This window comes from Suncus etruscus, chromosome 7 (genome assembly GCF_024139225.1).
Source record: "Suncus etruscus isolate mSunEtr1 chromosome 7, mSunEtr1.pri.cur, whole genome shotgun sequence".
In the NCBI taxonomy this organism is placed as follows: Eukaryota; Metazoa; Chordata; class Mammalia; order Eulipotyphla; family Soricidae; genus Suncus; species Suncus etruscus.
Window position 1 is genome coordinate 61,671,031 of NC_064854.1, and position 27,278 is coordinate 61,698,308.

The window sequence follows — 27,278 nt, forward strand, 5'->3', positions numbered from 1 at the left end:
AAGCATCTCACCTGCTGTATTGTTGCTTGACCCCATAAACTTCATGTTATTAAGCACCCATAGATGATGAGTGAAGGGGGAATCAGTCCATGCACAGTGCTCAGGGGACCACAAAGTGTTAGGGATTATATCTTGCAAAGCATCCAGCCTTTGAGTCATCTTCCAGGCCTCTGGGGAGTTTTTTTTTTTTTTTCCTAGCCTTTTTGTTTTGTTATGTTTTAACGTGAGAGGCTTGATCATCATTTCCACTCCTACTGTTGAGCTAAAAGGCAAACGCTTCTCCTTCACTTGCCTAGCTAAAAGGCAAACGCTTCTCCTTCACTTGCCTGAGCTTCTCAGCCCCATCAAACTCCCAGCAGCAAAGCCAGGACTTGCTCGACTTTGCTGCTACTGCCTTTTTTTTCCCCTCTCTCTCTCTCTCTCTCTCTCTCTCTCTCTCTCTCTCTCTCTCTCTCTCTCTCTCTCTCTCTCTCTCTCTCTCTCTTTTTTTTGGTTTTTGGGCCACACCCGGTGATGCTCAGGGGTTACTCCTAGCTATGCGCTCAGAAGTCGCTCCTGGCTTGGGGGACCATATGGGACGCCGGGGGATTGAACCGCGGTCCGTCTCCTAGGCTAGCGCAGGTAAGGCAGGCACCTTACCTCCAGCGCCACCGCCCGGCCCTTTTTTTTTTTTTTTTTTTTTTTTTTTTGGTTTTTGTGTCACACCCAGTGATGCTCAAAAGTTACTCCTGGTTATGAGCTCAGAAATCACTCTTGGCTTGGGGGACCATATGGGACACCAGGGATCAAACCAAGGTTGGTCTTGGGTCAGCCGTGTTCAAGGCCCTACGCTACTGCTCTGGTCTCTGCTACTGCCTTTTGGGCAGTTCATCCCAGGCCTGTTCATACAGGTTGTTAATAGCAACTTAGTCAGGTTACACAGATAGCTCAGACAGTGGGACGGACATTGATTTGTCTTACAAGCTGCTGACCCAAGTTCCATCGCTAGACCTACACAGGAATGATCCTCCCAGGAATGATCCCTGAGCGCAGAGCCCCGAGTAAGCCCTGAGCATAGCAGGTGTAACCCCAAAACAAAAACAACATTATTGGGCCTGGAGAGATAGCACAGCGGTGTTTGCCTTGCAAGCAGTCGATCTAGGACCAAAGGTGGTTGGTTCAAATCCCAGTGTCCCATATGGTCCCCGTGCCTGCCAGGAGCTATTTCTGAGCAGACAGCCAGGAGTAACGCCTGAGCATCGCCGGGTGTGCCCCCCCCCCAAAAAAAAAAACCAACAACATTATTAATAATAGTTCTACCAACAGAGATCTCCCTGCAACCCAATCCACATTAGAACACAAACAATCCTTTTCTAGCCAGACCCTCTCTCTGCCAGGTCAGAAATAAGACAATGAGATGGAAACAAAAGCACCACCCCCACGCAGATTTCTTACCCCTACAGCACCTCTAGAAACAAGTGTTTCACACACACCCCCTTTCCTCATATCTCACCCCTGCAGTGCCTCTGACTCTGCCGGAGACAATCAGGGTTGCCTGAGAGACTCGTTTCTAGGGAGGCGACTCCTACCCTCCCTCCCCCCCAACAAGGCAATTAGCACAGAAAAGATCGAGTACTTTCTCCAACTTCAACAGACATCCCTGTAAAGATGAGGAGCATTCAAGCTCTCTTTTGTCAGCCAGCTCAGTGCAGCCTCCACAGTTTCAGATTAGTAGCCGTATTGGGGTCATACCCTCTAGAAGGTGAAAGGGAACCTTAGACACTCCCCCTGCCCTGACCTTCTGCTGTTTCTAATCTGCTTGGGAAAAAAGAGCCCAGTGGGCTGGGTGGGGGTCTGGGGGCCTCCCAGGATCACAGGAGTCAGGAGTTCAGAGTTGGGGAAGGCATGGAAAGGGGGTGTCTGCCAAATCAAGGGAGAGTATGAGAATCTTCAGTGCCAGGACTGGGGTAGACCAAGCAGCAGGTGTGACCCTTGTGGGTCCTGGCATGACAATGGTCACCTGTCCAGTGTCAGTGAGACAAGTAGGAGCAGCAAGGACAAAGGGTCAAGAGACTGCAGAGCCCAAAAAAACTGGGCAGTATGTGTTTGGTATGTGAGAAGTTCCAGGTTGATTCCCCGCACCACAGAGTTCTCTGATCACAAGAATGACCCAAGTCCTGAGTACAACCACATATGAGGGAAAAACCCAATATATCCCCACATACATGTTAAGCAAGTAGCTACATAGACCACACACACACACACACACACACACACAGAATGGTGCTAAGAGTTTATTATTACTGGCTCTACTAGTTCGGAGACTGACTTGTAGGACCAGGGATTGAACTATTGTTGGGAATCGAATGCAGGCGGGTTGCTGCAAGGCAAGCTCCTTCCCCACTCCACATTTTTTATTTATTTTTAAATATTTTTTAAATTTTTGGGTTTTTTTGAGGGGGGAAGGCAATTCAATGACGCTCAGGGGTTACTCCTGGCTATGAGCTTAGAAATCACTCCTGGCTTGGGGGACCATATGGGATGCCAGGGAATCAAACCGTGGTCCGTCCTAGGGTAGCACCGGCAAGGCAGACACCTTACCACTCCGCGCCATCGCTCTGGCTCATCCTACTCCATTTTTTTTTTTTTTTTTTTTGGTTTTTGGGTCACACCCAGCAGCGCTCAGGGTTACTCCTGGCGCTACACTCAGAAATCGCTCCTGGCAGGCTCGGGGGATATGGGATGCTGGGATTCAAACCACCATCCTTCTGTATGCAAGGCAAATGCCCTACCTCCATGCTCTCTTTCCGGGCCCCCACTCCACATTTTTTTCCAGCATGAAAAATCCACTTTAATAATCCAGCGTCAGCTCAGATGAGAACATCTCCTTCTAAACTTCTCGAGTGTATGAGGAGTTTCACACGATGCCTCAGTCCACATGGAGGTTCCAGTTCAGAGAAGGGAACAGCCCTTGAAGAGGGTGAGGGTCTGAAGCCCCCCTGAGGTGCAGGCAGTTTCTTCTTCTTCTTCTTCTTTTTTTTTTTTTTTTTTTTTTTTTGGTTTTTGGGCCGCACCCTGCGATGCTCAGGGGTTACTCCTGGCTATCTGCTTAGAAATAGCTCCTGGCAGGCACGGGGGACCATATGGGACACGGGAATTCGAACCAACCACCCGCTGTACTATATCTCTGGCCCAGTTTCTTCATTTATTTATTTATTTATTTATTTATTTAGGTTTTTGGGCCACACCCGGTAATGCTCAGGGGTTACTCCTGGCTATGTGCTCAGAAGTTGCTCCTGGCTTGGGGGACCATATGGGACACCGGGGGATCGACCACGGTTTGTCCAAGGCTAGCGCAGGCAAGGCAGGCACCTTACCTTTAGCGCCACCGCCCGGCCCCAGTTTCTTCATTTTTTAATAGAACAAGATGTCCTGGGGAAGCTGAGTTTGGTTTGTTGGGTTCTTTTTTTGGGGGGTCTTTTTATTTCGGGCATCATCCCCGGAGATGCTCAGGGATTACTCCTGATTCTGTATTTGGGAGTCCCTCACGGAGGTGCTCAGGGTACCACCACCAGGATGAGTTTCTCCCCTTATAAACTGGTCTCTGAGGCCAGGCAAGCACCCTAAGTGTATTTTCTATTATTGCTCTGGTCCCATGAGTTTGGTATCAGACCTTAGTTAGCAAAGACCCTTAATTAGCAACTCTTCAACATTCCTCTTGGTGCTGAGAGTAGACAAAGATCTCAGGTCAAAAATAAAAGAGGTTGGGGCTGGAGAGACAGCATGGAGGTAAGGCATTTGCCTTGCATGCAGAGGACAGTCGTTTGAATCCCGGCATCCTATATGGTCTCTTGAGCCTGCCAGGAGCGATTTTTGAGTGTAGAACCAGGAGTAACTGCTGAGCGCTGCCAGGTGTGACCCCAAAAAAAACCAACCAAACAAACAAATAAATAGAGAGGTTGGGGCCAGAATGATAGCACAGTGGTTGGGTGTTTGCCTTGCATGCAGCTAATCCTTGACAGTGGTTCGAATCCTGAATACGGTCCCCCAAGCCTGCCAGAAGTGATTTCTGAGCACAGAGCCAGGAGAAACCCCTAAGCACCACTGGGTATGGCCCAAAAATATAAAGTAAATAAAAGGGGCTGCTGTGTTCACAGCTGAACAGCTCAGACTTCCCTCTGTGGCCAGTTAGCGGGGACAGCATGGGAACAGACACCCAGGTGATCAGTGGTATGTGTGCACACTTGTGTGTGCAGACTCTCACCAGCCAGAAGCCCTAGGGCTATTGTTCCAAGTACTGGGTACACACTGTCCGGGATTCTCTGAAGGCTCAGCTCACACAGCCAGAACTGGGGTGTTAAGTCAGGGGAGGCCAGCAGCTTGGCACCGGGAGGTGCAGCCAAAATCATAAACAGAAGCCAGATGATGGGGACACCATGTGCAGCTGATCTGAGAGGGAGTCTGGCATCTGGACCTGAGCTGAAGCCAGGGCAGAATTGCTAAGTAGGGGAGCGGCACTGTCATCTGCTACAGGATCTGCTGCAGCTGACATAAAGACCTAGCCTGCCTTTGTGGCTAGCATGAACAGGCCAGACCAGAGAGCAATATGATGGGGCCTGGAACGGGAGCATTTGGGAAAACATGGGTGGGAAGCAAGAGGTGGGTTGGTGAGTGTGTGACAGACTCTCCCAGATCCTTTTGAGTAGTTTGAGTAGTTGGGCCATAGCCTGTGATGCTCAGGGCTTACTCCTGGCTCTGTGATCAGGAATCACTTCTAGAAGTACTCAGAAGACCATATAGGGTGCCAAGAATCAAACCCAAGCCTGCCACATACAAAGGAAACACCCTTCCCATTATTTTTCTTTGCTTTTGGGGATACACCTGGTGGTGCTTACTCCTGGCTCTGCACTCAGAGATCCTTTCCAAGTGGACCCTATGGACCCTGAATAGAAACTGGCTCAATGGGGCCGGGAAGGTGGCGCTAGAGGTAAGGTGTCTGCCTTGCAAGCGCTAGCGTAGGACAGACCGCAGTTCGATCCCCCGGTGTCCCATATGGTCCCCCCAAGCCAGGGGCAATTTCTGAGTGCATAGCCAGGAGTAACCCCTGAGCGTCAAACGGGTGTGGCCCAAAAGCCAAAAAACAAACAAAAAAAAAAAAAAAAAGAAAAGAAACTGGCTCAAGCATATGCAGAGCTAGTACCTTCCCCGCTGTGCTCTCTCTAGCCTTGACCTAGTTTATTTTAATTAATTAATTTATTTTGGTTTGTGCCCATACCCAGTGGTGCTCAAGAGTTACTCCTAGCTCTGCACTCAGGGTCATTTCTTTTTTTTTGGTTTTTGAGTCACTCCTGGAAGCACTCAGGGGTTACTTCTGGCTCTACGCTCAGAAATCGCTCCTGGAAGACTTGGAGGACCATATGGGATGCTGGGATTCGAATCACCGTCCTTCTGCATGCAAGGCAAATGCCTTGCCTCCATGCTATCTCTCCGGCCCCGCAGGGTCATTTCTGATGGTACTCAGGCGACCACATGGGATGCTGGGGATTGAACCCAGGTTGACTGTGTGCAAGGCAAATAACCTCCCCATTGTGCTATCACTCCAGCCCTCCCCCACCATCTTTGACCCACTGTCAGTGGCTCCTGGCAGGCTCAGGGGAAAATAAGGGACGTCGAGAATTGAACTCAGGTGTGGTCTGGGTCAGCCACATGCAAGGCAAATGCCCTACTGCTTTGCTATTTCTCTGGCCCCTTTGATGCATTTGTAATGGATGATCTGGTCTCTGTCTTGGTGCTCAGGGATGGAATCTGGATTTCCTACATGTGAAGCATGTAAGGCTCCTGCCTTGACCCCTCAAGATTCTGAAGTCTCTGGGGCCAGAGCAATAGCACAGAGGCAAGGCATTTGCCTTGCATGTGGACATAACCCAGGACATAACCCAGGACAGACCTTGGTTCAATCCCCGGAACCCCATGTGGTCCCCCAAGCCAGGAGTGATTTCTAAGCACATAGCCAGAAGTAACCCCTGAGCATCACCAGGTGTGGCCTAAATAAAAAAACCAACAAAAAAAGCTTCTGAAGTCTCTGTTGGGGCTCTCACACTTGCCTTGCTCAGTGTGATACTCTTCGGGCTAGCGGGCACAGAGCAACCAAGACCTGCACCTTCTGATTCCAAACAGACACAGAAATCCTTGTCTACACCATGAGCCAGGAAGAGGGTCTATGAAGACAAGTGCCGAGCCATGAGAACAAGGAGCCTGGGGTGCAGAAACCAATCCTCTGGGATGTGGGAACTAGGCTGCCACAATGGTTGTCCCGAGTGCCACAAGAGGCACTCCTGTGAGCCACAGGTCATGGGGCCATAGGAGTGACCTCTGAGAATTCAAGGCACCCTTCTGGGAAGCAGCTTCTCTCCAGCCTTTTGCCTGACCTTGGGTTTCCAGCTGCACTGTGAGGGTTTCCCCTTCATCTGAGTTCTCTGTCTCTTCCCCCTTTCCAGCTGTGCGCCGAAGAGACAATCTCTGCAGTTCTGAGTCACATGTACCCACCCGCAGGGCTCCCCTGCCTGCTGCCAACCACAGAGCCTGCTGGGAACACACCCTCCCTGCATTTGCTCTGGGTCCAGAGTTTATGGCCAGCGAGAGCATAGCAGGAGGGCTTGTGGACCTCGGTCCCCTGATTCCTAGGTATTGTGGGTTCTGAGTGTGTGGGGTGGCACAAAGGTGGGTAGTTCTGGCTTGCAGCAATCTCAGGAGCAGGGGGACACACTGGGGCAGAGACCAAAGCCACCAAACCTGCAGCCGTGGTTCAGAGATGAGACTCTGAAAAGGGGGAGCCCCACATCCTAAGCAAGCCTGTGTCCCTCCCTGCAGCCATGGCCAATGGGGAAGAGGCACCCTGAAACTGTGTGGTGTGTGGGGACCAGGCCACGGGATACCACTTCCATGCACTGACTTGTGAGGGCTGTAAAGGGTTTTTTAGGTGAGTTCCGAGTCTGAGGGGACCCCCACACCATGCTTCCTCAGAACAGCAACTTCAGAGGCACAAGTCTACACAGGCTCACCGTTGTCCTGGGGGATGGCAATGCATGTGTGTGGGGAAACCTGGGCCACCAGAGCACAAGGACATCTTCACACCTGGGGCATATGCCCCCCACCCTATCTCTCTGCTCCCCCCAGACGCACTGTATATAAAAGTGCCACCCTATGCTGCCTCTTTGCCGGATGCTGTGAGCTCAGAGGGGCCCAGAGGCGTTACTGCCCAGCTTGCTGCATGCACAAGTGCCTGGTGATGGGCATGAGGAAGGACAGTGAGTTGGTCCCCATGGTGCAGGTGCCTAGGCATGTCCTGCCCTGTCCCTGCCCCCACTCCAGTCCTGGGACTTCATCCCTGACTCAGATTTGACCTGTCTTTACTCTGTCTCAGCTCATCTGGCTCTCTTTCCTGCAGTACTGGTGCTCCCCCCACCACTCTCTTTTCCCCATCTCTTTCTCCCTTGTTCACATCTCTCCTTTCCCCTCTGCACATTTCCATCACTTTTATTGGGGGGGCAGGGTGCTCCCACAGACCACGGAGATGCTGTGCATGGAGAGGACTATGTGGAAGGATCAGATTGAGGTTCTGGGCCTTGCATGTGTGAGTCCTGGCTTGCACCCCTGGCTGCATCCAGAGGCTCCAGATTTCAGCTGGGTGCAGCCCCCACAATTAAGACTGGGTTGCCCCAAGTTCGATCCCCAGCACCCCAGAAGATTTCCTGAGTCTGCCAAGAGTAGTTCTTGAGTGCAGACAGGAGTAACCCCTGAGATTCATCAGCTGTGGGGGATTCCTCCCCCAAAAAAAACAATAAAAAGAACAGAAAGTACCTCTTCCTGGAACCAAAATTATAGTAAAGTGAGTGATTGTCCCGGATTCGATCCTTAGCTCTCATAGGATCCCCAGAGCCTGGCCAGGAGTGATACTTAAGCGTAGAGCCAGGGGTAACTCCTGAGTATTGCTGGGCATGACCCCCACCAAAACCAAAGCAAACTAAAAGAAAACACTTCCTCCTCCCTGCCATTCCATGTTCAGCGGGAAGAGCAAGACCATGTCCCAGTGCCTGCAACCCAGCACCTCCCCTCTCCCTGGCCCCCAGCCCAGGTCAGCACCGTCCTCTCTGCCTCTGTAGGGACTCCCTAACTGGCATCTCGACTTCTTGGCAGTGATCCTGTCAGCTGAGGCCCTGGTACTAAGGAGGGCCAGGCAAGCTGAGCGGCGCATGTGGCGGCTGAGTAAGGAGCAGGAGGCACTCGTGCAAATGCCGCTGGAGGCCCATGTGCGCCACGTGGGCCCCATGTTCGACTGCTTCGTGCAGTTCAGGGTGAGTTGAGGCCTGGCCTGGTGGCTGGCCAACCTGGGGTTAGGGCCTGCACCCACTTGGGGTACCCCAAACTGAGTTCTGAGCCCGCTCTGGCTCTGCAACCTCCTGAGCACCTATATGCCCACTGTTCACCCACCACCAGCCCTGGGCCGGTGCTTCCGCTGCTCAGTCACTTCGCGGACATCAACACCTTCATGGTAGAGCAGATCATCAAGTTCTCCAAGGAACTGCCCCTGTTCCGGTGCGTGAGCCCTAGCACTGTCTGTCACCCAGCGTGCCCACCCATTGCACGCTCAACAGTCTAGCCCAGCCACTTCCCACCCCAGGTCGCTGCCCATAGAGGACCAGATCTTCCTGCTCAAGGGTGCAGCCTTAGAAATGTACCACATTGGGCCCGGAGAGATAGCACAGCGGTGTTTGCCTTGCAAGCAGCCGATCCAGAACCAAAGGTGGTTGGTTTGAATCCCGGTGTCCCATATGGTCCCCCGTGCCTGCCAGGAGCTATTTCTGAGCAGACAGCCAGGAGTAACCCCTGAGCACCGCCGGGTGTGACCCAAAAACCAAAAAAAAAAAAAAAAAAAAAAAAAAGAAATGTACCACATTGCACTCAATCCCACCTTCTGCCCTAAGAGCCATCACTTCCTGTGGGGCCCCTTCGCTACAGCATGAAGGATGCTGCACACGGTGAGCGCGCTGGCAAGGGTACAGGGGTGTTGAACACACATGCAAGGGCATATCCTGGAGCACCTGGCATTGAGTGCAAGTGCACACGAAAGGGCATGTCCTGGGGCCTGGGGCATGCATACAGACACACTCTTAAGCCTTGCCCACTCCACAGTGGGGTTCCAGGAGGAATTCCTGGAACTTGTCTTGCACTTTCATGGTACCATGCAGGGTCTGAAGCTCCGGCAGGCAGAGTATGTGCTCCTGGCTGCTGTGGTCCTTTTCTCTCCTGGTGAGTGCCCCCAAGCCCGCTACTCCCATGCCTTCCCTCATCCTTTTTGCCTTGAAACTTGCCCCATCCCAGCGCTGGACTCTCTGTCCTCCAGATAGACCTGGGGTTACCAAAAGGGACCACATAGACCACCTGCAGGAGAATGTGGCATTGACTCTCCAGAGCTACATCAGAAGCCAACAGACTGTCCCTCGGAACCAGTACAAGAAGGGTTCAGAGGGCCCTATCCAACCCACTCCCTCTCAGCTCACCCCAGCTGGTATCCACATTGCACCCCTCAGCAGTTCAACTTTCCCAGACTTTATTCAGTAGACATCAAAGTGGCAGCTGGCTCCCAACTCTCTCTCCCCTTGGGCCCAAGCCTGTGGCCAGCACCTGACTACCCTGGAATAAAGAGGAACTCAAGGAAGAACTACCCATGGCTCTTCTCCTGCACTCTCAGCTGTGAGGCAGCTCCACCACACTCACGAGCAGCCACTAGCACTGCTTCTAAGAGTTTAGATCACACCTTCCCAAACCACCTTCTCAAAACTTCTAGGCCATACTAACAGACCCATCTTGTCAGATGGTGGCTGATGACAGGCATGAGCAGACCTAATCTGGCTTTCTGCATCCTGGCCTTGGGAAGTGTGGGGTGAGAAGACAATGATGAGATCCCTATTCTGCCAACCCCCTAATCATCCCCTCTTTGCTCCCAAACAGGTTCCTATATGCCAAGCTACTGGGCCTGCTCACAGAGCTCCGGAGCCTCAATAGTGCCTTCGGGTACCAGATCCAGCGCATTCAGGGGCTCTCAGCCATGATGCCACTGCTCCAGGAGATCTGCAGCTGAGCCCCAGCCTGCCAGGAGTGCTTTGTGTGGGGAGAGGTGCCACAGCCCACCTTGGATGGGGAGCAGCAATGAAAGACTAAAAAGCATTAACTGCCTCTTCATCATGCGTCACAAGGTTGGGGGGATGCAGGGCAGGGAGGGCGGGACCTGCCTCTGTGTCTCAGCCTCTGGAAAAAGACATGGGGAGGGAGGAACCTCAAGCTGAGGGGAGATGGAGCGGCATCCTGGGGGTGAATAGACCCCACTTTCCAAAGTCAAAGATTTAGCCCTTCTTTTCAGCTCCTGGGAGAACAGGGATGGAATCAGGATGGGTTCCTTTCCATTTGGTTCTTTAGATCGAGGAGCTTTAGTCCACAGGGTACCGATGACAGGGCACGGTGGGCACAGAGAGGTGAGAACGCAGCTGGATACCCCCTTGACCTGGCTCCCTGGTCCCAAGCTGCAGTGCACTGTGGTGTCCCCACTGGGGTGGCTCCAGCTCCTGGTTGCCCACCAGTCCTGCTCTCTCTGATGCTGGCCCCTCAAAGGGGGCTCCTAGGGCTCAGATCCTGGGAGGCAAGTCCTGGCTCTGGCACAGCCAGTGGCAGCGGGCACCTCAGCCCACGGTCACGCTGAAGCCGCAGTGGAAGCGGTGGCGCCAGTGGCTGAGGAAGGCGCCGAGGGCCAGCGTGACAGGCAGCGGGGGCAGCTTCTTCTCCAGAACGGCACCCACACACCAGTTACTGTCCACCACGCCTGTGGGACGGAAGGTGGCATGGGGCAGGCCAGGAGGGAAGATGCAATAGGGTGGCCCTCCCATACCGTCCTTCCTACCCTCTCACCTCTAAACACCATGTTGGCTTGTGGTAGGGTCAAATGGTAGCCAAAGGAGAAAGTGGTGTCCTGCAGCCTAGTGTTGGCCTCAAACTCCACTCCAACCTGCACCTGGAGGAAGGGCACTTGGTATCAGCTGGGTGACGCTCTGGGGAGCTGAAGGTCAGACTAGGGGTATGGCCAGGACTTAGGTATGGTCTCTGTGGACCCAGGGTCAGATGCTGGGGTGGAAGTCAGGAAAGGAATGTGGTCCAGGTTATGCTGCGGTTCAGGCACGAGGCATGACCAGTATTTAGAGGGACTGACTTCTTTAGGATGTGGTCAATATCTGGGGCGTGACCTGTGCCTAGGCAGGGGTGGCCAGCTCTCACCTGCTCATTCGCCCTGTGGTAATAGCTTGCATGGGCACCCCCGGACCCCACGTTCAGTGTGGCTACCCAGTGCATAGCTGCGGAGGCCAGAGATGAGAGGGGTGTTACTCTGGGGCACAAGGTTGGTGCTCCCCTGCCCTTCCCCAATCTGAGATGCATTAATTACCTGAGTATTTTCCTGCTAGAGTCAGGATGGCCCCTTCTTCACCGGGCCGCCGATGATACACCAGCTCCCCACCCAGTACCAGCCGCTGCGTGAGGCTCTGCAGGAAGTGCGCCACCATGATCACTGTAGGGATAAGACACGGGTCAGGGAGTATCATCTGCCCAAGTCTTGCTCCTGATTCTCCTCAAGGGCACAGATAGGGAGGTCCAAGGAAAGGGGAACAGGGCAGAAAGCTACATGCATTGGAGAGACCTGGATTCCACCCTAGCACTGCATGGTTCCCCAAGGGCCTTAGAATGTGATCCACCCACACCCCAAATAAAAGCAGTGGGGAAGAGCTGAAGCGATAGCACAGCATGTATGGATTTGCCTTGCACGCAACCGACCTGGGTTCGATCCCCAGCATCCCATATGATCTCCTGCCTGCCAGGAGTAATTTCTGAGTGCAGAGCCAGTAGTGCCACTGGGTGTGGCCTCCCAAAAAATAAAAAACAACAGCCCTAAAAAAGTAGTGAGGAGGGGTGATATGAACAGCCTCACCTGACTCCCCAATGAGGTCGGGGTTCCCCAGGGTCAGTGTGGCTGTGTAGTCATCCCCCCGATACTCGCCGTCAAATTGCCATGTCAGGAACTTGGCCTGTTGGGTCTGGGAGGAGGGCAGGAGTGAATGCTCCCCACTTTGTCCTCACTGTACTGGGGTTACCCAGGGCAGCCACTGGTGGGGAGCAGGGTACAGCCAGTCACCTGGAAGACGGCCTTGGCCCGAAGTCGCTCGGCCAGGAGGAGCAGGACCTGAGCATTGAGGCTGCCGCCACTGTCCACATCCCCCACTACAGTTGGGAACACCTGTAGGAGGATACATGCTAAGTGGCACCACTAGCTGGCTCTGTGCAGTGCCCCCTCCCCAGTGGAGTCACTAAGGCAATATGGTCGGGTGTTTCGGGACAAAGTTTTCTGGTTTTTTTTTTTTTTTTTTTTTGGTAGTAGCCCAGAATGAGGAGGTTCACCTCTGTGGGACTCAGCTGCCAGTCCCCTGCATAGGCTGCGTGGAGGTGGTACCCGGGCAAGCCCAAAGCACTCATGTGCACCGTGTGTGCCACCTGCAGGAAGGAAAATGAGTGGCAGGGCGGGGGCTTCATGCCCTGTAAGCCCCACAGTCAAGGGAGATCAGACCGCCAGGCCCCGCCCCCAGTGGAAGGTGGAACTTTGGAAAGGAAGGGGGTGCAGGAATGTGGGGTGGGGGCAGGAGGTGGAGCACCTGGAAATGACTGCTCAGAACTTTGTTGATCACCAGCTTCACTCCCTCCATCTGGGCTGGGAACACATCTGAGGGGGCACGGAGGTGAGCGGATAGAAAAACACAAGAGTCCGATGCCTGGCTGCTCCAAAGTCCTCTCTGTTACCCTCACCCAATTTTGCAGACTCTGGAAACGCCCCCCTTCCTCCTTCCTTGGGGACTGGAGGCCAGGCCCGATGGTTACCCCCTTCCCCAGGCCCCAGCTTCAGACCTCCCGCACTGCACTTTTCAGCGGTAGAAGCCCACGCGCCAAGCTGTCACCTTTGCATAGACGGTGCAGCTCGTCGAAGCTTCCAGGGTTGGGCAGAGGCTCTTCTCGACGGGGGCTCCGGCGCGGCAAAGCCCCCATGGGTGCGAAGCCCAGCATGTTCCCCATGTCAGCCCGGGGGCCGGGGCTGGCCTGGGAATGGGCTTTACTGCTCCCACTCTCCCCCTAGGACCCCACCCCCCTTCATTCGACTCCCCAGTCCCAGAAAGTTCCACATGGTCCGACGCTGGACCTGCAACAGGAAAGGTGGGGTGGGGGTGGGGAGAGGGGCCCCAATGGGGAAACTGAGTCCCAGCATACTCCAGTCCCATCTGGCTCCTCCCTACCTGTCACCCGTCCCTGCCCTCACAAGAATGTTCTTTAGCCCAGCGTCCCCGCAGACCTCATCCCGCCTCTCCTTCCGCTTCATCCCTAGTTCCTGAAGCTACTGTGGCCGCAGAGCGGCCGCCCTTACCGTTTCAGACCACCGTGGGGTCCCCTTCCCCCCGGCACACCCCGGTCATCTTGATGGGGGCAGCCATCTTGAGTGATGGCAAAGCTGCGGCTTCACGCTGCACCCCGCGTGATCTCGGAGGCCATCTTTGAATTGGGCAAGAAGAGGGAGCTAAAGGCTGGACCCGCCCCACCCGGGCTCCGCCCAATATATTAACAGAAAAGAGGCCTGGTCTCCCAGAGACCAGTAGGAGACTAGAAAGCAAAGGAGTAGCAGGCGTGTCGTCCAAGGATCTGCAAGTCCGGTCTCGGTGGGCAGGCCGACACGAGGAAGGTCAGGAACTCACCTCAAGCACCTGGCACACCTCTGCAAGGTCGGTCCCCCGGGACGTCCGCACCCCCGGGGAGCTGTCGGGCCGCCGAGCCGATGAGCCAGTCTGTCTATGGGGGTCACACTTTTTTTTTTTTAATACATAGCAGTGATGATAGTTTTATTTATATAGGTTTTAGGGACACACCCGGCTGCGCTCAGGGATTACTCCTGGCTCTGTGCTCAGAAATCTCTCCCCTCTGGCTCGGGGGACCATGTGGGATGCCTGGAATCGAACCCAGATCCGTCTGGGGTCGGCCACATGCAAGGCAAACGACTATCGCTGTGCTATCGTTCAGCCACTGACTTCACACTCTTTTAAGTTCGTTTTGGAACTTTGGTTTCTGTGTATCCTCCCCCTCCAGAACCCTTACAGGAAATCTGGTTCCATCCCATGCACTGCAGGTCCCAAGCACTGTCAGGAGTGATTTCTCAGTGCCACTAGATGTGGCCCCCAAACCTAAACCCAATAGATGAATCCCACTTGCAGCAGGCCCAGCCCTCCTGGATTGGACAGTCACTCACTCTCAGACATCCACTCCAGGTGCAATGGGAAAGGGCATGTGGCTTTGGGATACAGGAGCAAGAGGTATATATAGCCTTAGAGCTGGTAGAACATTCTCCCACACCACAGTCCCCCCACCCTGACCCCAGGCAGAGTTAGCAATTCAGATGTGGCTGTGCACCTCAGCTGGAAATAGAGGACATTCCATTAGCAAACTTGTCATATGTCCACAGAACAGGGCCAGGTAATCAGTAAAAGTCAGTGGAGGGGGTCTGGCTAGCAGCACGACCCCGAGATCCTCTCTCTGTCCTCAGGCATGTCCTTAGTGAGGATAGGAACAAGAAAAGTTATGATAACCATTTAGCTGGTTCAATCCCAGAGTCCAAGCAGCAGAGGGTGCCGCTGGGAAGTAGGAGAGCAGTCATGGTCAAAGAGATACAGCACTACTTCTCCTTGATAAGGACATGGGGTGACCAAGGATTTCAACCTTTAACCCTGTGGAGGTGGGACAAAGCCTGCAGGCTTGCTCCTAGTGACACTAGGGAACTTAAATTCTCTTCCTATCCATGTCTTTACACATTAACTATCCATGTCTTTACACATTAACTCAGAGCCTCCTGCCTGTCCCCTGCTCCAGACTGCTTTTCCCTGTGGTCCCCACTCCTATGCCAACTCCTCAAGCTGGGATAAAGATGCTCGTTGGTGTAAACTGGCCCAGCATAAGGCATAGTTTTAGAATAACAGGAGAAGGGCCAAACTGACCAGCCTGCCCAGATTCTTGTATTAAGGCTACAGCAGGGGTCAAACAGGATGTCTTGACCAATAGGAAAAATATAAGGTCAAAATTTCATAATATCTCTATCTACTTCTAGTATGTTTGCTTTGGCTTAGGTAATTACTAAAATTAAGGATGTGGGTCTGGAAAAGCCAGCATAAATTGTGTATAGATTAACCTATCTTCCCTTGTTCAGGGCTCTGGACTCTGACCTATGGGCCCTCAGCGTTGAGCTTGAAGAAATCTATCTCTATACTCTTGACTCTGTCTTCTGTTTCTTTTCCTTTTTTTTTTTTTTTTGGTTTTTGGGCCACACCCGGCGGTCCTCAGGGGTTACTCCTGGCTGTCTGTTCAGAAATAGCTCCTGGCAGGCACAGGGGACCATATGGGACACCGGGATTCGAACCAACCACCTTAGGTCCTGGTTCGGCTGCTTGCAAGGCAAACACCGCTGTGCTATTTCTCCGGGCCCTCTGTCTTCTGTTTTGTGCAGCAGATGGCCACAGAACAGGTGGGGTTATTTGTTCAACCAACTCACACAGGGGCTGGGGGAAGTGGGGGGCTCACACCCGATCCACATAAGGTCCTGGGTTCACACACCTCCCAAGGCACCAAAATAAAACCACAGACAGGATGAACCCAAATGTGCAATGTTTCCATGTGGAGCTTAGCATCCAAGGGCTCAATGGAATTTTCCGGTGTAGGGGGGCTGAACCTTTACTTCCTCCTCCTGCCTATGTTTGTGTGTTTACCTAGCACACTGTCCTCTGCCCAAAGTCTTTGAGGCCCTAGACCTAGGAGCTGGGGAAGACACTAGCTCTGGGGTAAGTAAGATGCCTTCCGGATTAGTGCTGGAACACCCTGACAGAAGCACATAGGCAGGTAAAGATGCTGGGGTGGGCAGCAGAGGGAGAGGGAGGATGGGGACCACTGGCAGGGGCATGGATGGGACATGGAGGTACCTGAGCCACTTAGCCTGTGTTCATCCCCAGAGCTACTATGGGATGAAACTGGGGCTCCCTATGCCTCTCCCCATCATCCAGGCCTCTCCCTGGGCCTACAGAGATTGTCGGGGTCAGTGTATGGGGACACCAAGGGAAAAGTGGAAGCCAGGGAAGTTGGGGATTCCCTTTCTTTCTGGCAGAGTCCTAGAAAGCCTGTATGGTGGCAGTGCTGATGAGTAATGGGGGATCTTAGGGCCACTATACACTGGCCAAAACTACCTTCCCTCCCAACCCCACTCACCCTCTTGTTTGGGAGCCCCTGAAAATCCTATTTCCATAAAACTCTCTACTAGTTCCCAGCCCAGCTGTACCACTGCTGTTTCCAGGGACCTCATAACTAGTCCCACCTCACTCTCTTCCCAGCAAGGACAGAACCAGGGCCATCTGGCCTATCTGACCACTGCACAGCAGAGGAGCCCTGATTTAGATGTCCCACTACTTGTTCTTGGTGCAAGTCCACACTAGGCAGAAATTATGGGGTGCCAGTGATGAGCCCTTCACCTTTATTGGTGGTGCAGAGGGCTGGGGGTAGGGTTTGACATGAATTTATGAGCCAGAATTAATGGAGAGATAGGATACAATGGGGTCCATCCAGGGGGCACAGTGCATTATGGGGGACAAGGTGTCACTTTGAGGATTTCCCGTGCTTCAGGGTCTCATAAGTCTCCAGGCGGTTCTGATTCTTCAGGTCCTGGGGGTGGTAGATCAGAGGACACTCAAGATAGCCCCTACCCGCCTGCCCCCCCCCAAAAGGTCATAGAAAGTGCACTCCTTTTGTGTCTTCTTTCCCAGGGTGGCCAATCTACTCACCGTGTAAACGCTTTCAGAGTTCTGGGAAAGAGGAAGGGGACAAAAGGTGAAGCTTTAGGGGTTTGTCTCCTCCAGATTGTCCAATGTCCCACCCAGGAGAGAGCTTGGGATCATGTTACTGCCACCCTGGGATTCTCTGGGGCTTGGATGTACATTTATTTGTCTTAGGGCACAGGTACACATCCGCAGACACATATGTGTACACATATCTCTTTTTTTTGGGGGGGGGTCACACCCGGCAGTGCTTAGGGGTTACTCTTGGCTCTATGCTCAGAAATCGCTCCTGGCAGGCTTGGGGGACCATATGAGATGCCGGAATTCGAACCACTGTCCTTCTATATGCAAGGCAAATGACCTACCTCAATGCTATCTCTCTGTACATGCACATATCTCTTATACCCTAGGTCACTACACTCCATCTTGCCCCATTATCTGACATGTGATTGCTGCAGGAGGCAGAGCCTCAAATATATGCAAATTAACGTGGGACTGATACAGCCCCACCCCAGGCCACCCTGCAGGTGTTGCCCAGAACCACCCACCCAAGCATAAGCCCCGTCCCCAAAATACCTTCATAGGTGCAGCCCTGTCCCCCAAAGCCTCAGCCCAACCTCCAGGCAGCCCTGCAGATGTAGCCTCGGCCCCACCCACCAAAGCATTAGTCCTGCCCCCAAAACCATAACCCTGCTCCAGTTCACCCTCTTAGCTGCAGCCCCAGACTCCACTGAAGCTTCAGCCCCTCTCCCAGGCAACAACTGCAAATCACGCCCACCAAAAGCCTCAGCCACAGCCACGCGCCCCCCAGCACCCCTTGCAGGCAGAGGTTTACCTCACGGAGGGCTGCTGCATTCCGCACCTGGATCTGAGGAGGGAGAGATGGAGTGAAGCCCCTCTCATAGGACACCTATTCCTCCAAAACCGAGGTAAGGCACTGAGAGGGCCTTACCTTGAGCCGGCAGTAGAGCAGAGTGAGGACAAGGCCGTAGACAAAGAGGATGGCATCCAGGATGTAGCAGAGCTGAGGCTCAGCCAGGGCCTCTGGGGACAGATGTCCTGGGGTCAGGGATCTGGAGGTGCCTGCATAGAGGGCCCCCTCCCCCAGAGATCTCTGCCCAGTGTTTGCCCAGCCCCCAGCTCATGGTGCTGCAGTGGGGACTCATGGCCACACCGCTGAAGTCACAACCTCAGCCCTCAGAGGGGCTGAAAAGGAGGCAGAGCGGGTGTCAGTACACAAACCACAGAATGCCTGTGCAGACCTGTGACCACGCTGTGCTGGACAGGAAACGCTGTGCTGGACAGGAAGGGCCTGCTGGGCAGGGGAGAAGCTGCCTCTCATCTCCCTACTCCCTGAACTGCCAGCAACTGCCAAGAGCAGTCTGGTCCCCTTGCCGGCCCCTCCTCCCCCAAGAGATGGGACCTTCCGCCTTCACTCTGGCCTCCTCGTGAGCCAGTACAGTTAAAACTCAGCTAGTGGAGGTCTGGAGGGATATAGCACAGCAGGCATTTGCCTTGTACATAGCTGATGCCGGTTTAATCCTAGCATCCCATAGTCTTCTGAATACTACCAGTAGTGATTACTGAATGCTGTCAGGAGTATCTCCTAAGGGACACTGGGTGTGGCCCAAAAACGAAAAAAAACATATAAATAAAACAAACACCCAAAACGCGAATGGAATGGAGTTTTGGTGAGAGGTTCACGCACTTGCCTTATATGCGCCAGACCTGGGTTGATCCCTGATATCCCCATAATGTTCTCTAAATCCCGCTAGGAGTAAGCCTTGATTATTGCTGGGTGTAAACTAAATAATTCTTCCATCAAAACCAAAACAAGTCCTCAAGGAGGGTCTTCATGGCCCTGTGGCAGTGACCCAGGGCCACGAGGAGCAGCTTATGGTTTCCCACAGTCACTCACGCAGTTGCATAAGTCAGAAAACCACCCTGAGGAAGCACTGTCATGGCGGGTGATGAAATAGGAGCGGAGAAAGGTAAGGGATGGCAGGAACACACAGACCCCCTCCATGGTTCCATCTTCTGTTTCTATTTCCCCAGTTTCTCTCCCCTCACAGCCCCATCCACTGGTTGCCACCTGCAACCATATACTTCACCCCCAGGCCACACAGCAGGCCGAGCCCCAAGTGTGAGATCGCAGTGCAGTCAACAGTGGATGCCATTTGCCCCCTTCTGCCAAGTGCAGGCAGGACTTTGTCCTCCTGGATGAACTCTGGGAAGGCTGAGAACCAGCTCTCAGGCTCAAAGAGGCTCGAGGCCCAAGTCCGGTTCCGTTACTGACATAGCAGGGACCCTACAGCCACTATTGGGTGTGGTTCCCTCACGGGTCTATGTAAACGTGATGGGACTACAGACCAGTTCTAGGATTCCCGAAACAGTAGCCCCCCTCCCACCGCCCAGCTGAGACACTGCTACAGTCCATCCTAGGAATGAGATGAGAAGGGGTGAGCTCTGGCATTCCCAATCACTCCGCTGACAACCCTGAAGTCCATTCACTCACCTGCCATGTCCACTAGCAGCAACACTAGCAGGAGGCCGGTTGGACGCATCTTGGGCAGGGTTGGGGCCAGGCTGCGAACAAGCAGCAGCAGTGGCGGCTTGGAGCAGCTGTCTCCCTCTCGAGGCTCCCTGACCACAGAGCACCCCCTTCCTGTCACGCCTCCCCCTACCCCACCCCCCCGGCCCCTTCTCCTTCCTGCACTCAGGCCGGGCGGCTCCCGGAAGGGCCAACACAGGGAGAATGGGTGGGCACGGACAGGCCCTGGGCACACAGCCTGGCTCTCTGAGTGAGAAAAGACTGTGTGACAGGCCGTACATGCCACCATCTGCAGGTGACACTTGGTTCCTTGAGAGTCCTGAGCTCAGGTCTGAGGTCAGTCTAGGATCAGTGTGGGCAGTGAGGCTGGGGAAGAGGAAAAGAGGAAACAGTGGCTCATGGAGAAGTGGACACGGCGACATGGGGCGGGAGGAGGGCACAGACATGCTGTTGTCTTCTGAGAAAGAGAATGTAAGGAAGAGAGGAGATGGGCGGGCTGCCTCCTGGGTTTTCCTGACCCAGAGGACCCAGGATGGATCAGGTGGAGAAAGAGACTCGACAAACAAACACAAGTACACACAGCGGTTGGCTTGGGGCCGTAGGCGGCTAGTTTATAAAATTCGGTCTGAGTAACAGGCTGAGTTCCCGCTCCTCTGCTCCTCCCTCATTTCCATAGGAGGCTGATGAGGGCAGCACTGAGCTTCCATGCCGCTCATCGATCCACTTCCCCAAACACAATGTCCTGGGTTCCTAGGTCAGGCAAGGCAAGAGAGGGCAGTGTCATTGGGATAGGCCAACCACACACCACCAAGGATCCCTGGTACATCCAGGGCTGCTGCAAGCCTCTACCCAACTCCACTGGAAAAGAGAGGTCAAGAACAGGGCAAGCAGGCCATACCTATGATGGCAACTACGTCGGCCAGCATGTGTCCCTGAGACATCTTGTCTAAGCCGGCCTGCAGGAGGGAGAAGAGTGAGGTGTTGGCCTCTAGGAGGGGTACGGCTTGAGAGACAAAGCTACTACAAGCGGACTGAATTAAGGGGAATAGGACCATGGCTTGATGAATAGTTTGGGTGTGGCTACAGCAAGGGGCATGGCAAATTAAGAGGCGTGGTTTGAGAGGCAGTGTGGAAACTGACAGGAGGGATGTGGCTACAATTGGGCAAGGTTTGAAGAGGGCTAAGACGGAGGGGCAGAGCGACACGAAAAGGCTTTTGGGTCTAGGGTCCTGCAGGGTCTCACCAGATGAGCAAAGCCCGGAGCCTTAATCTTGCAGCGGTAGGGGCGGCTACTGCCATCAGACACCAAGTACACTCCAAACTCTCCCTGTGAGGAAGGGGCAGGTTGTGACACTCACTGGCCTTCTCTACCGCACCCTCCACCCTGGCCACCCCACTTCACCTTGGGGGCCTCGATGGCAGTGTAGGTGGCCCCGGGAGGCACTTGATAACCCTCAGTGTAGAGCTTAAAGTGATGGATCAGTGATTCCATGGATCTCTGGGGGAAGGAGGGGAGAAGGGGATTAGTAAGGGCACTGAGGATAGGATGGTGAGAGGGAGGACTTCCAGTTGGGACCCCTCACACCCCACAATCCTCCAATTATAGATAAAAACAGCTGCATCCCTAAGCGTCACACCAGGAGGCAGGCCTGCTGCTAACCTTCATCTCTGCCCTCTTTGGAGGCGACACTTTGGCATCATCCACCTTGATCTCGCCAGGAGGCATCTTGTTTAGACACTGTTCGATGATGCGCAGGGACTGGCGCATCTCCTCCACCCGGCACAGGTACCTGTGGGGAGGGGCGCAAAGCCCAGGGCAGGCAGAGACCAGTCAGCACAACAGGTTCCATGAGCCCTGACTAGGACAATCCCCCAATCCAGGAGCGAAGTTGGGAATGAACAACCTCTCCCAGGGTCACACCCTGCCCGCTGCAGCAGTCCTAGGACCCGCTCACCCACCGGTCATAGCAGTCCCCATTCGAGCCAATGGGCACATCGAAGTCCACCTGGTCATACACGTCATAAGGCTGCGTCTTCCGCAGGTCCCACTGGATACCAGAGCCCCTCAGCATCACCCCACTGGGGGTGAGAAAGACACAGGGCAGGTGGGGAAAGGTCACCTCCTGCAGAACAAAGCCAACCCCCTCCCAACAACATGGGGGCCCCACCCACCTGAAGCCATAGTTGAGTGCATCCTCAGCAGTCACCACCCCGATATCCACCGTCCGGTTCTTCCAGATCCGGTTATTGGTGAGCATCTGGGAACCCGGACATGGGGTGGGCAGGGGGTGAGGGATGGTGTGAGCTCAGATCGGAGAGCAAGGGAGGGGGCGCTCTGCAAAACACACACTCACCTCTTCCACCTCGTCAATCCGCAGGGAGAAGTTCTTTGAGAACTCATAAATGTCATCCATGAGCCCAAGTGGCAGGTCCTGGGGAGGGGAGAGTGAGTGAGGCTGGGGGGGGAAGTGAGGGGAAAAGAGTGGAGGTCCGCTGTGGGGAGACGCCTATGCTCACCTGGTGGACACCTCCAGGACGCACATATGCTGCGTGCATTCGTGCCCCAGACACCCGCTCGTAGAACTCGAACATCTGGAGGGAATGTGGCAGGGGCATGTTAGTGACGGGCATCTCTACAAGTCCTGACACAATAGGATCAATGTGGTGGGTCTTCTCCCACCCCATGCTGGAGCCCACCTTCTCCCGCTCCTCGAACATCCAGAAGAAGGGGGTCATGGCCCCAATGTCCAGGGCATGTGTGGTCACAGCCATGATGTGGTTCAGGATCCGGGTGATCTCCCCAAACAACACTGCAGAGGCCAAGATGGGAGGCTGCAGGGGCTGTAGCGTAGGCGCTGAGGGCTTCCTGGGGGTGCTCATGTGGGCAGTGGGGGGATGTACCTCGGATCCACTGTGCCCGGGGCGGAGGCTGAATGTTGAGCAGCTTCTCCACGGCCAGTGAGTAGGCCTGCTCATTGCACATCATGGACACGTAGTCTAGCCGGTCAAAGTAGGGCAGCGCCTGGCAGAGGAGAGGGGCAACCTCAGAGCGGTTGGCAGTGTCCCTGCAACACCGAGTGGCAGGTGGGTTGCACATGGCAGTCATGTGTGCCATGGCCATACAGGCTCTGCAGCTGACCCTCAGGACATCATAAACGAGACATCTGGTGTGCAGGGCAAGCGGGTGGGGGAGAGGTGTCAGGACCTAGGAGCTCCCCAACACATGAGTTGTTTAGAGAAGACAGAGCAGGGAACATATAGGGCTGGGCAGGAGGTAGAAGTGTTGGGGTCAAGAGGGTCAGCCCAGCCCTCCCCAATATTCCCAGGAAGCCTAAGTCAGCTTCCAGGAGGAGAGAATCAGCTCTCTCAGTCACTGTAATCACTGCTGATGCAGGGCCCAGATGCATCCATCTGGGATCTCCAGACTGAGTCTTCCAAGGGTCACGCACCTCCCAGGGGGCCAGGCCTGACTCATGTGCTTCCCAAACATAGATGCAGGAAAGCTGACAGCTGTGATCTAAAGCTGACGTTTCTTCTCTGGCCCCAACGCCAGGAACAGAGCCATGACATTAAAAGACTGACCAAGGATGGGAAAACAGAGGCACCAGAGGACAGTGATGAGGCCAAAAGTCATTTGTGAGAGTCTGGATACTGACAAAGCATCTCTGAGGATAAAACAAACCCATCCAAGGTCATCCCTGCCCTGCCTCAGACCCCCCCTTCTCTGGGGCAGAGCCCCCCACCTGTAAGTATGTCTTGTACTCGATGAGCTTCTCTGTGCCCCGGTGCAGCAGCCCAATGTGGGGGTCACACTTGCGCACCATCTCCCCACTCAGCTCCATCACCAGCCTCAGGACCCCATGGGCTGCGGGGTGTTGGGGCCCGAAGTTCAGAGTCAGGTTCGACACCAGCTTGTCCTTTGGGGGGTCCATATCTAAGAAGTAGGGAACAGGTCAGAGCCAGTGTGCAGCCCCAACCTTCCTGCAAAGCCAGAGCATGGGGACAGCAGGAAAGAGCCTATTTGTGTCTCGTGTTCCTGAGAAAGCACAGGGTCATGAGAGACCTTGGCAGCTCCAGATACCCACACACATGCACACTTGCATGCACACATGCCCACTTTCTTCAATCCCACTTGAGCTCCACGATCATCCTCAGGCTCCTGGGGAAACTGAGGCTGGAGGAGCAATAAGTCCCTCTGAAAAAAACTGAGGGTAGAGCAGCCTGATCCAGGGAGAATGTAACCCTACCAGTGGTCTCCCAAGTATTTGTGGAGCAGTTGCCCCTTTGGGAAGTGTCCCACTTTGCTCTGACTCCCTCAGCCTCCAGGAGCCTGCAGCCATCTTTGGGACACAACCATGAAGAAGCAGGGCACACAGTTGGATTGGAGACAGACACAAAGAGGACCAGCACTGCTAGGCTGAGAAAACCTTTTAATTGGGGAGAGGATGAGGAGAGTCTTTCCCTGCCACCCACCAGGACAGAGCCAGAAGCCCTGAGCTCTGTGACATAAACATCCCCTAACAACAACAACAACAACAGTAATAGAAAAATAAAAAAGCCAATGGAGGTCATGATGGGGGAAATCCCTTGTCTGTTCGGGGAGGAGGGAGTTCAAGGACTCACTGCAGAGGCTGAAGGGAGAGAGTGGGGATTCACCTTTTCATTGCTGCGTTCATTTTTTTATTTCCATTTTTTGTTGAGGGGAGGACTAGGAGGACACACCAGCGATGCCCAGGGGCTACCCCAAGATACTGCAGAAGGGGAGAGAGCCTCTTTCATGTTCAGCCTGCCCTCTAAGGGGCCTATCCATGGGCCTCTGTCCTCTCCTGCTCTATCACATGTAAAGGGACTAAAGTTGTTCTATGACCCCTAGGGCACACCTGGCGAACTGTATGGGCTGAACTCACTCACCGTTCCAAGGTGGGGGCTTCCAGTGGGCTGTTTCCTTGCTGGGATACATGACCGCTCCCCCAAACTGCTCTGCCCATTCTACGTCGGGCTGCCATTGCCGGGCACCCCTACGAAATAAAGACGGAGGCTGGGAGAAAAATTTGAACCAGAAGACCTAGAGAAGCTAACCAGCTCCTTGCTACTCCCCGCCAGTTAACACAGCTTTGGCAGATCAAGCACTCACCTGGGGACAGGCAAGGGGGGAGTGGGGTGGGAGGTTTCCCCCCCCTTCCCTCCCGCTATTCATTTTCCGTTCCATGTGCAACTCCAGAACTCTATTCATTCAAGGTCACCCGACACCCAGGCTCGGGAGGCCGAACCAGAGCCGGTTCCGGGGTTCAGCGACGGTGGATGGTGGGGCCCAGGAGGGGTTCCCTAATCGTGTCTCCCCCTTAAATGTACCATCATGGGTAGCATGCAAGCTCGCAGCTCTGCAATGGGGTGGCTGTCGGGGCAGAACCCACAAGCACCAGGTGACACTATCTCTCACGTGCGAGGACAGAGGCCCCGCGCCCCATTTGACCCATGACTGGACCAGCTCGAGCCCCCTTGGCTAGCACGGGTGATTTGGGACCCTCAGGCCTGGCAGAGGGCCTACATGTTTGCGCCCCTTTCCCAAGGGGTACGGAGCCCCTGGAGCCTGCTTTGAAGCGAGCGCGCCAGAAGCCCAGGGCCTCACCTGCTGGGCTGGTTCTGCAATCCGAGCCCAGCCGTGGGCCGCAGCGACCGGAGCCAGTACAGCGACCTCAAGGCCGCCATCATGCCACTGCGGAGAGCGGAAGGAGAACCTGGCGGAAGTCCCGCCTCACCGGCTTCACGCTCGCCGGCGGCGCAGGGCCACCTCCATCTTGGGGAAGGGCAAGGTGACGCGCCGTCGACGACGACTTCCGATCTGGAAGCCTCGCCCCTGGTGCTGTCCTTGCGTCAGCCTATCCCGCATCTTCAAGCTCCTGCGCCTGCGACGTTTGCTGGGGGTAGCTCAGGCCCTAACAGTGACCCCAGTTTCACCCTCATCCTCCCCCAGACCGGGTGATCCCACCCCCTGCTCTGTTCCTGAAGATTTGAGGCCGAGAAATAAAAACCACATGCATTAGAGAAAATGCAGGCTGGGTGGGCTTTAAGGCTGTCGCCAAACCCAGATGAGAAAGAGGGGAATGCCAAGGCCACAGGCGAGGTGCAGAGGCTGGTGGCCTCAGATATTGGCAGGTCGCTAAGGGGCCTGGCAGCTACTCAGCTGCACCCTGCTTTCGCCAGATTTACACAGCCTCAGCTCTGGGCCTGGACAGTGGCCAAGTCCAGGGCGATGCAGTACCCCCTAAGGGGCTTCCAGCTCACTAGCTAAAGGTTCATCTTGGTGGGGCGCATCCAGGCATCTGGAAGGGTCCTTCCTGCCTCTCCCCCCCTGCCCTTATCCCTGGGACTCAGCTCACCACTGGGTGATAGGACTGGGTAGACAGATTCAGATTCAAGTCTTCATCCACATTTTTTTTTGTTAGTTTTTGGGCCACACTCAGCGGTGCTCAGGGTATCACTCCTGGAGGATTCAGGGGACCCTATGGGATGCTGGAGATCGAACCTGGGTAGGTTGGGGTGTGAGATAAGACCCTCCCCACTGGACTATCATTCTAGCTCCAAGTCCCGAATTCTTGAAGGCCCCCCCAAAAGATCAAAACTAGATTTGCGATTTTTGGGGGGAGGGTCACACCTGGTGGTGCTCAGGATCAGAAGTCACTCCTGGGGGCCGGGTAGGTGGCGCTGGAGGTAAGGTGTCTGCCTTGCAAGCGCTAGCCAAGGAAGGACCGCGGTTCGATCCCCCGGTGTCCCATATGGTCCCCCCAAGCCAGGGGCGATTTCTGAGCACATAGCCAGGAGTAACCCCTGAGCGTCAAACGGGTGTGGCCCAAAAACCAAAAAAAAAAAAAAAAAAAAAAAAAAAAAAAAAAAAAAAAAGAAGTCACTCCTGGCAGGCTCGGGGACCATATGGGATGCTGGGATTCGAACCAGGGTCCGACCTGTGTTGGCCACGTGCAATGCAAACCCCTTACCGCTGTGCTTTTGCTCCGGTCCGGCCCCAAGACTTGGGATCTTTGACTTGGCCTAATGGGAAAGAAACCAAAAACTTTGACGGGGCCTCCCATTGGCTCTGGGTCCAAGCTGGAACCTAGGGAGCTGAGTTGTGGGGGTGCTATGGGGTGGCTGTCTGGGTCTGCTCTGACTCAGTCTGGGAGAGATGGGGTCTTGGGACACTGAAGCTTTTGTGACCCCCATTTCTCACCCCCTGCTGCTACTCTGAGGCCCTTTGTCTTTGCTTAGGCACCTCCTTTGTTCTCTCCTCAGATGGGGGGATGGAGAAAGCAGGAAGGGCACCCGGTGACAGCTCCCCCTGGTTCTGCTACTATCCCTAGCCTTTGCCTCCCACCTAAGTTGGGGGCAGGGTACAGGGGTGTGGGGGGGGGTGATTGTCAGTGTGCGGAGTGTCAATAGGGGCTGTTATGGGGCGGGGGGGGGGGGGGAGATTGCTCTGGGCCCAGGGCAGAGAGAAGTGATCTAAGTGGAACATGTCTGGGCGGATATGATGGGTCCAGAGGTGATGGGGCTTAGTGAGTTGAGACGGGGCAGGGCTGGGGTCCACCTGGGAGGGAGAGGAAAGGGCATTCTCCTTCCTGGGGATGTCCTGGGGAAGAGGGCGGCCCTCTATTCATCCCTCAACTTCCTCCAGTCAAGGGCCAAGGGCCACCCCAAGTCTGTGCTGAGTCCAGACCCTGAAATCAGTGACTTCCTCCCTTTCAGGAGCTGCTGCTTCCTGCACCCCCCACCCTTATTTTCCTACCCTACTGCTTCCTAAGGGACCA

General features: G+C 54.6%; 4 protein-coding genes across 4 annotated transcripts; 1 reads left to right on the plus strand and 3 right to left on the minus strand.

Moving 5' to 3' along the window:
* The first annotated feature begins 6,851 nt into the window (after positions 1–6,851).
* Positions 6,852–10,120, plus strand: NR1I3 (nuclear receptor subfamily 1 group I member 3). The gene is given in 10 exon segments (XM_049777507.1): positions 6,852–6,958; positions 7,156–7,286; positions 8,176–8,333; positions 8,417–8,574; positions 8,660–8,720; positions 8,934–8,976; positions 8,979–9,017; positions 9,172–9,288; positions 9,383–9,488; positions 9,991–10,120. Coding segments are annotated over 10 exon segments (1,050 nt in total).
* Positions 10,121–10,211: 91 nt separating this feature from the next.
* TOMM40L (translocase of outer mitochondrial membrane 40 like) lies at positions 10,212–13,607 on the minus strand. Its single transcript, XM_049777506.1, has 10 exons — positions 13,490–13,607; positions 13,029–13,267; positions 12,729–12,796; positions 12,478–12,570; positions 12,215–12,316; positions 12,011–12,116; positions 11,471–11,593; positions 11,305–11,381; positions 10,942–11,044; positions 10,212–10,855 (listed from the first exon to the last, which is right to left on the minus strand). The coding sequence occupies exons 2-10, from the start codon at positions 13,141–13,143 to the stop codon at positions 10,716–10,718; spliced, it is 927 nt and encodes a 308-aa protein (XP_049633463.1). The 5' UTR covers positions 13,144–13,267; positions 13,490–13,607; the 3' UTR covers positions 10,212–10,715.
* A 3,126-nt stretch (positions 13,608–16,733) lies between these two features.
* Positions 16,734–19,940, minus strand: FCER1G (Fc epsilon receptor Ig). Its single transcript, XM_049777505.1, has 5 exons — positions 19,441–19,940; positions 17,878–17,969; positions 17,761–17,793; positions 16,932–16,952; positions 16,734–16,812 (listed from the first exon to the last, which is right to left on the minus strand). Exons 1-5 carry the CDS (start codon positions 19,763–19,765, stop codon positions 16,747–16,749), a joined length of 537 nt encoding a protein of 178 aa, XP_049633462.1. The 5' UTR covers positions 19,766–19,940; the 3' UTR covers positions 16,734–16,746.
* A 121-nt stretch (positions 19,941–20,061) lies between these two features.
* On the minus strand, positions 20,062–26,523 carry NDUFS2 (NADH:ubiquinone oxidoreductase core subunit S2). Its single transcript, XM_049777504.1, has 15 exons — positions 26,428–26,523; positions 25,106–25,192; positions 24,388–24,494; positions 23,220–23,410; positions 22,378–22,498; positions 22,174–22,286; positions 21,994–22,068; positions 21,831–21,908; positions 21,649–21,734; positions 21,436–21,555; positions 21,137–21,266; positions 20,879–20,974; positions 20,720–20,803; positions 20,375–20,432; positions 20,062–20,226 (listed from the first exon to the last, which is right to left on the minus strand). The coding sequence occupies exons 2-15, from the start codon at positions 25,186–25,188 to the stop codon at positions 20,189–20,191; spliced, it is 1,380 nt and encodes a 459-aa protein (XP_049633461.1). The 5' UTR covers positions 25,189–25,192; positions 26,428–26,523; the 3' UTR covers positions 20,062–20,188.
* Between the last annotated feature and the right edge of the window lie 755 nt (positions 26,524–27,278).

Excerpts from the sequence above, each read along its gene's own strand:
- TOMM40L (XM_049777506.1), bottom strand. The coding sequence starts at position 13,143 with ATGGGGAACATGCTGGGCTTCGCACCCATGGGGGCTTTGCCGCGCCGG. Across the intron at positions 12,571-12,728 it reads TTCTGAGCAGTCATTTCCAG|GTGGCACACACGGTGCACAT; the intron begins GTGCTCCACCTC and ends TCCTTCCTGCAG. Across the intron at positions 11,594-12,010 it reads CGACCTCATTGGGGAGTCAG|TGATCATGGTGGCGCACTTC; the intron begins GTGAGGCTGTTC and ends TTATCCCTACAG.
- FCER1G (XM_049777505.1), bottom strand. The coding sequence starts at position 19,765 with ATGGTGGCATGTACGGCCTGTCACACAGTCTTTTCTCACTCAGAGAGC. Across the intron at positions 17,970-19,440 it reads GCTGCTAGTGGACATGGCAG|AGGCCCTGGCTGAGCCTCAG; the intron begins GTGAGTGAATGG and ends ATCTGTCCCCAG. Across the intron at positions 16,813-16,931 it reads ACTCTGAAAGCGTTTACACG|GACCTGAAGAATCAGAACCG; the intron begins GTGAGTAGATTG and ends TACCACCCCCAG.
- NDUFS2 (XM_049777504.1), bottom strand. The coding sequence starts at position 25,188 with ATGATGGCGGCCTTGAGGTCGCTGTACTGGCTCCGGTCGCTGCGGCCC. Across the intron at positions 21,556-21,648 it reads GCACTCAACTATGGCTTCAG|TGGGGTGATGCTGAGGGGCT; the intron begins GTGGGTGGGGCC and ends TCTCACCCCCAG. Across the intron at positions 20,227-20,374 it reads CGACGTAGTTGCCATCATAG|GAACCCAGGACATTGTGTTT; the intron begins GTATGGCCTGCT and ends TGCCTGACCTAG.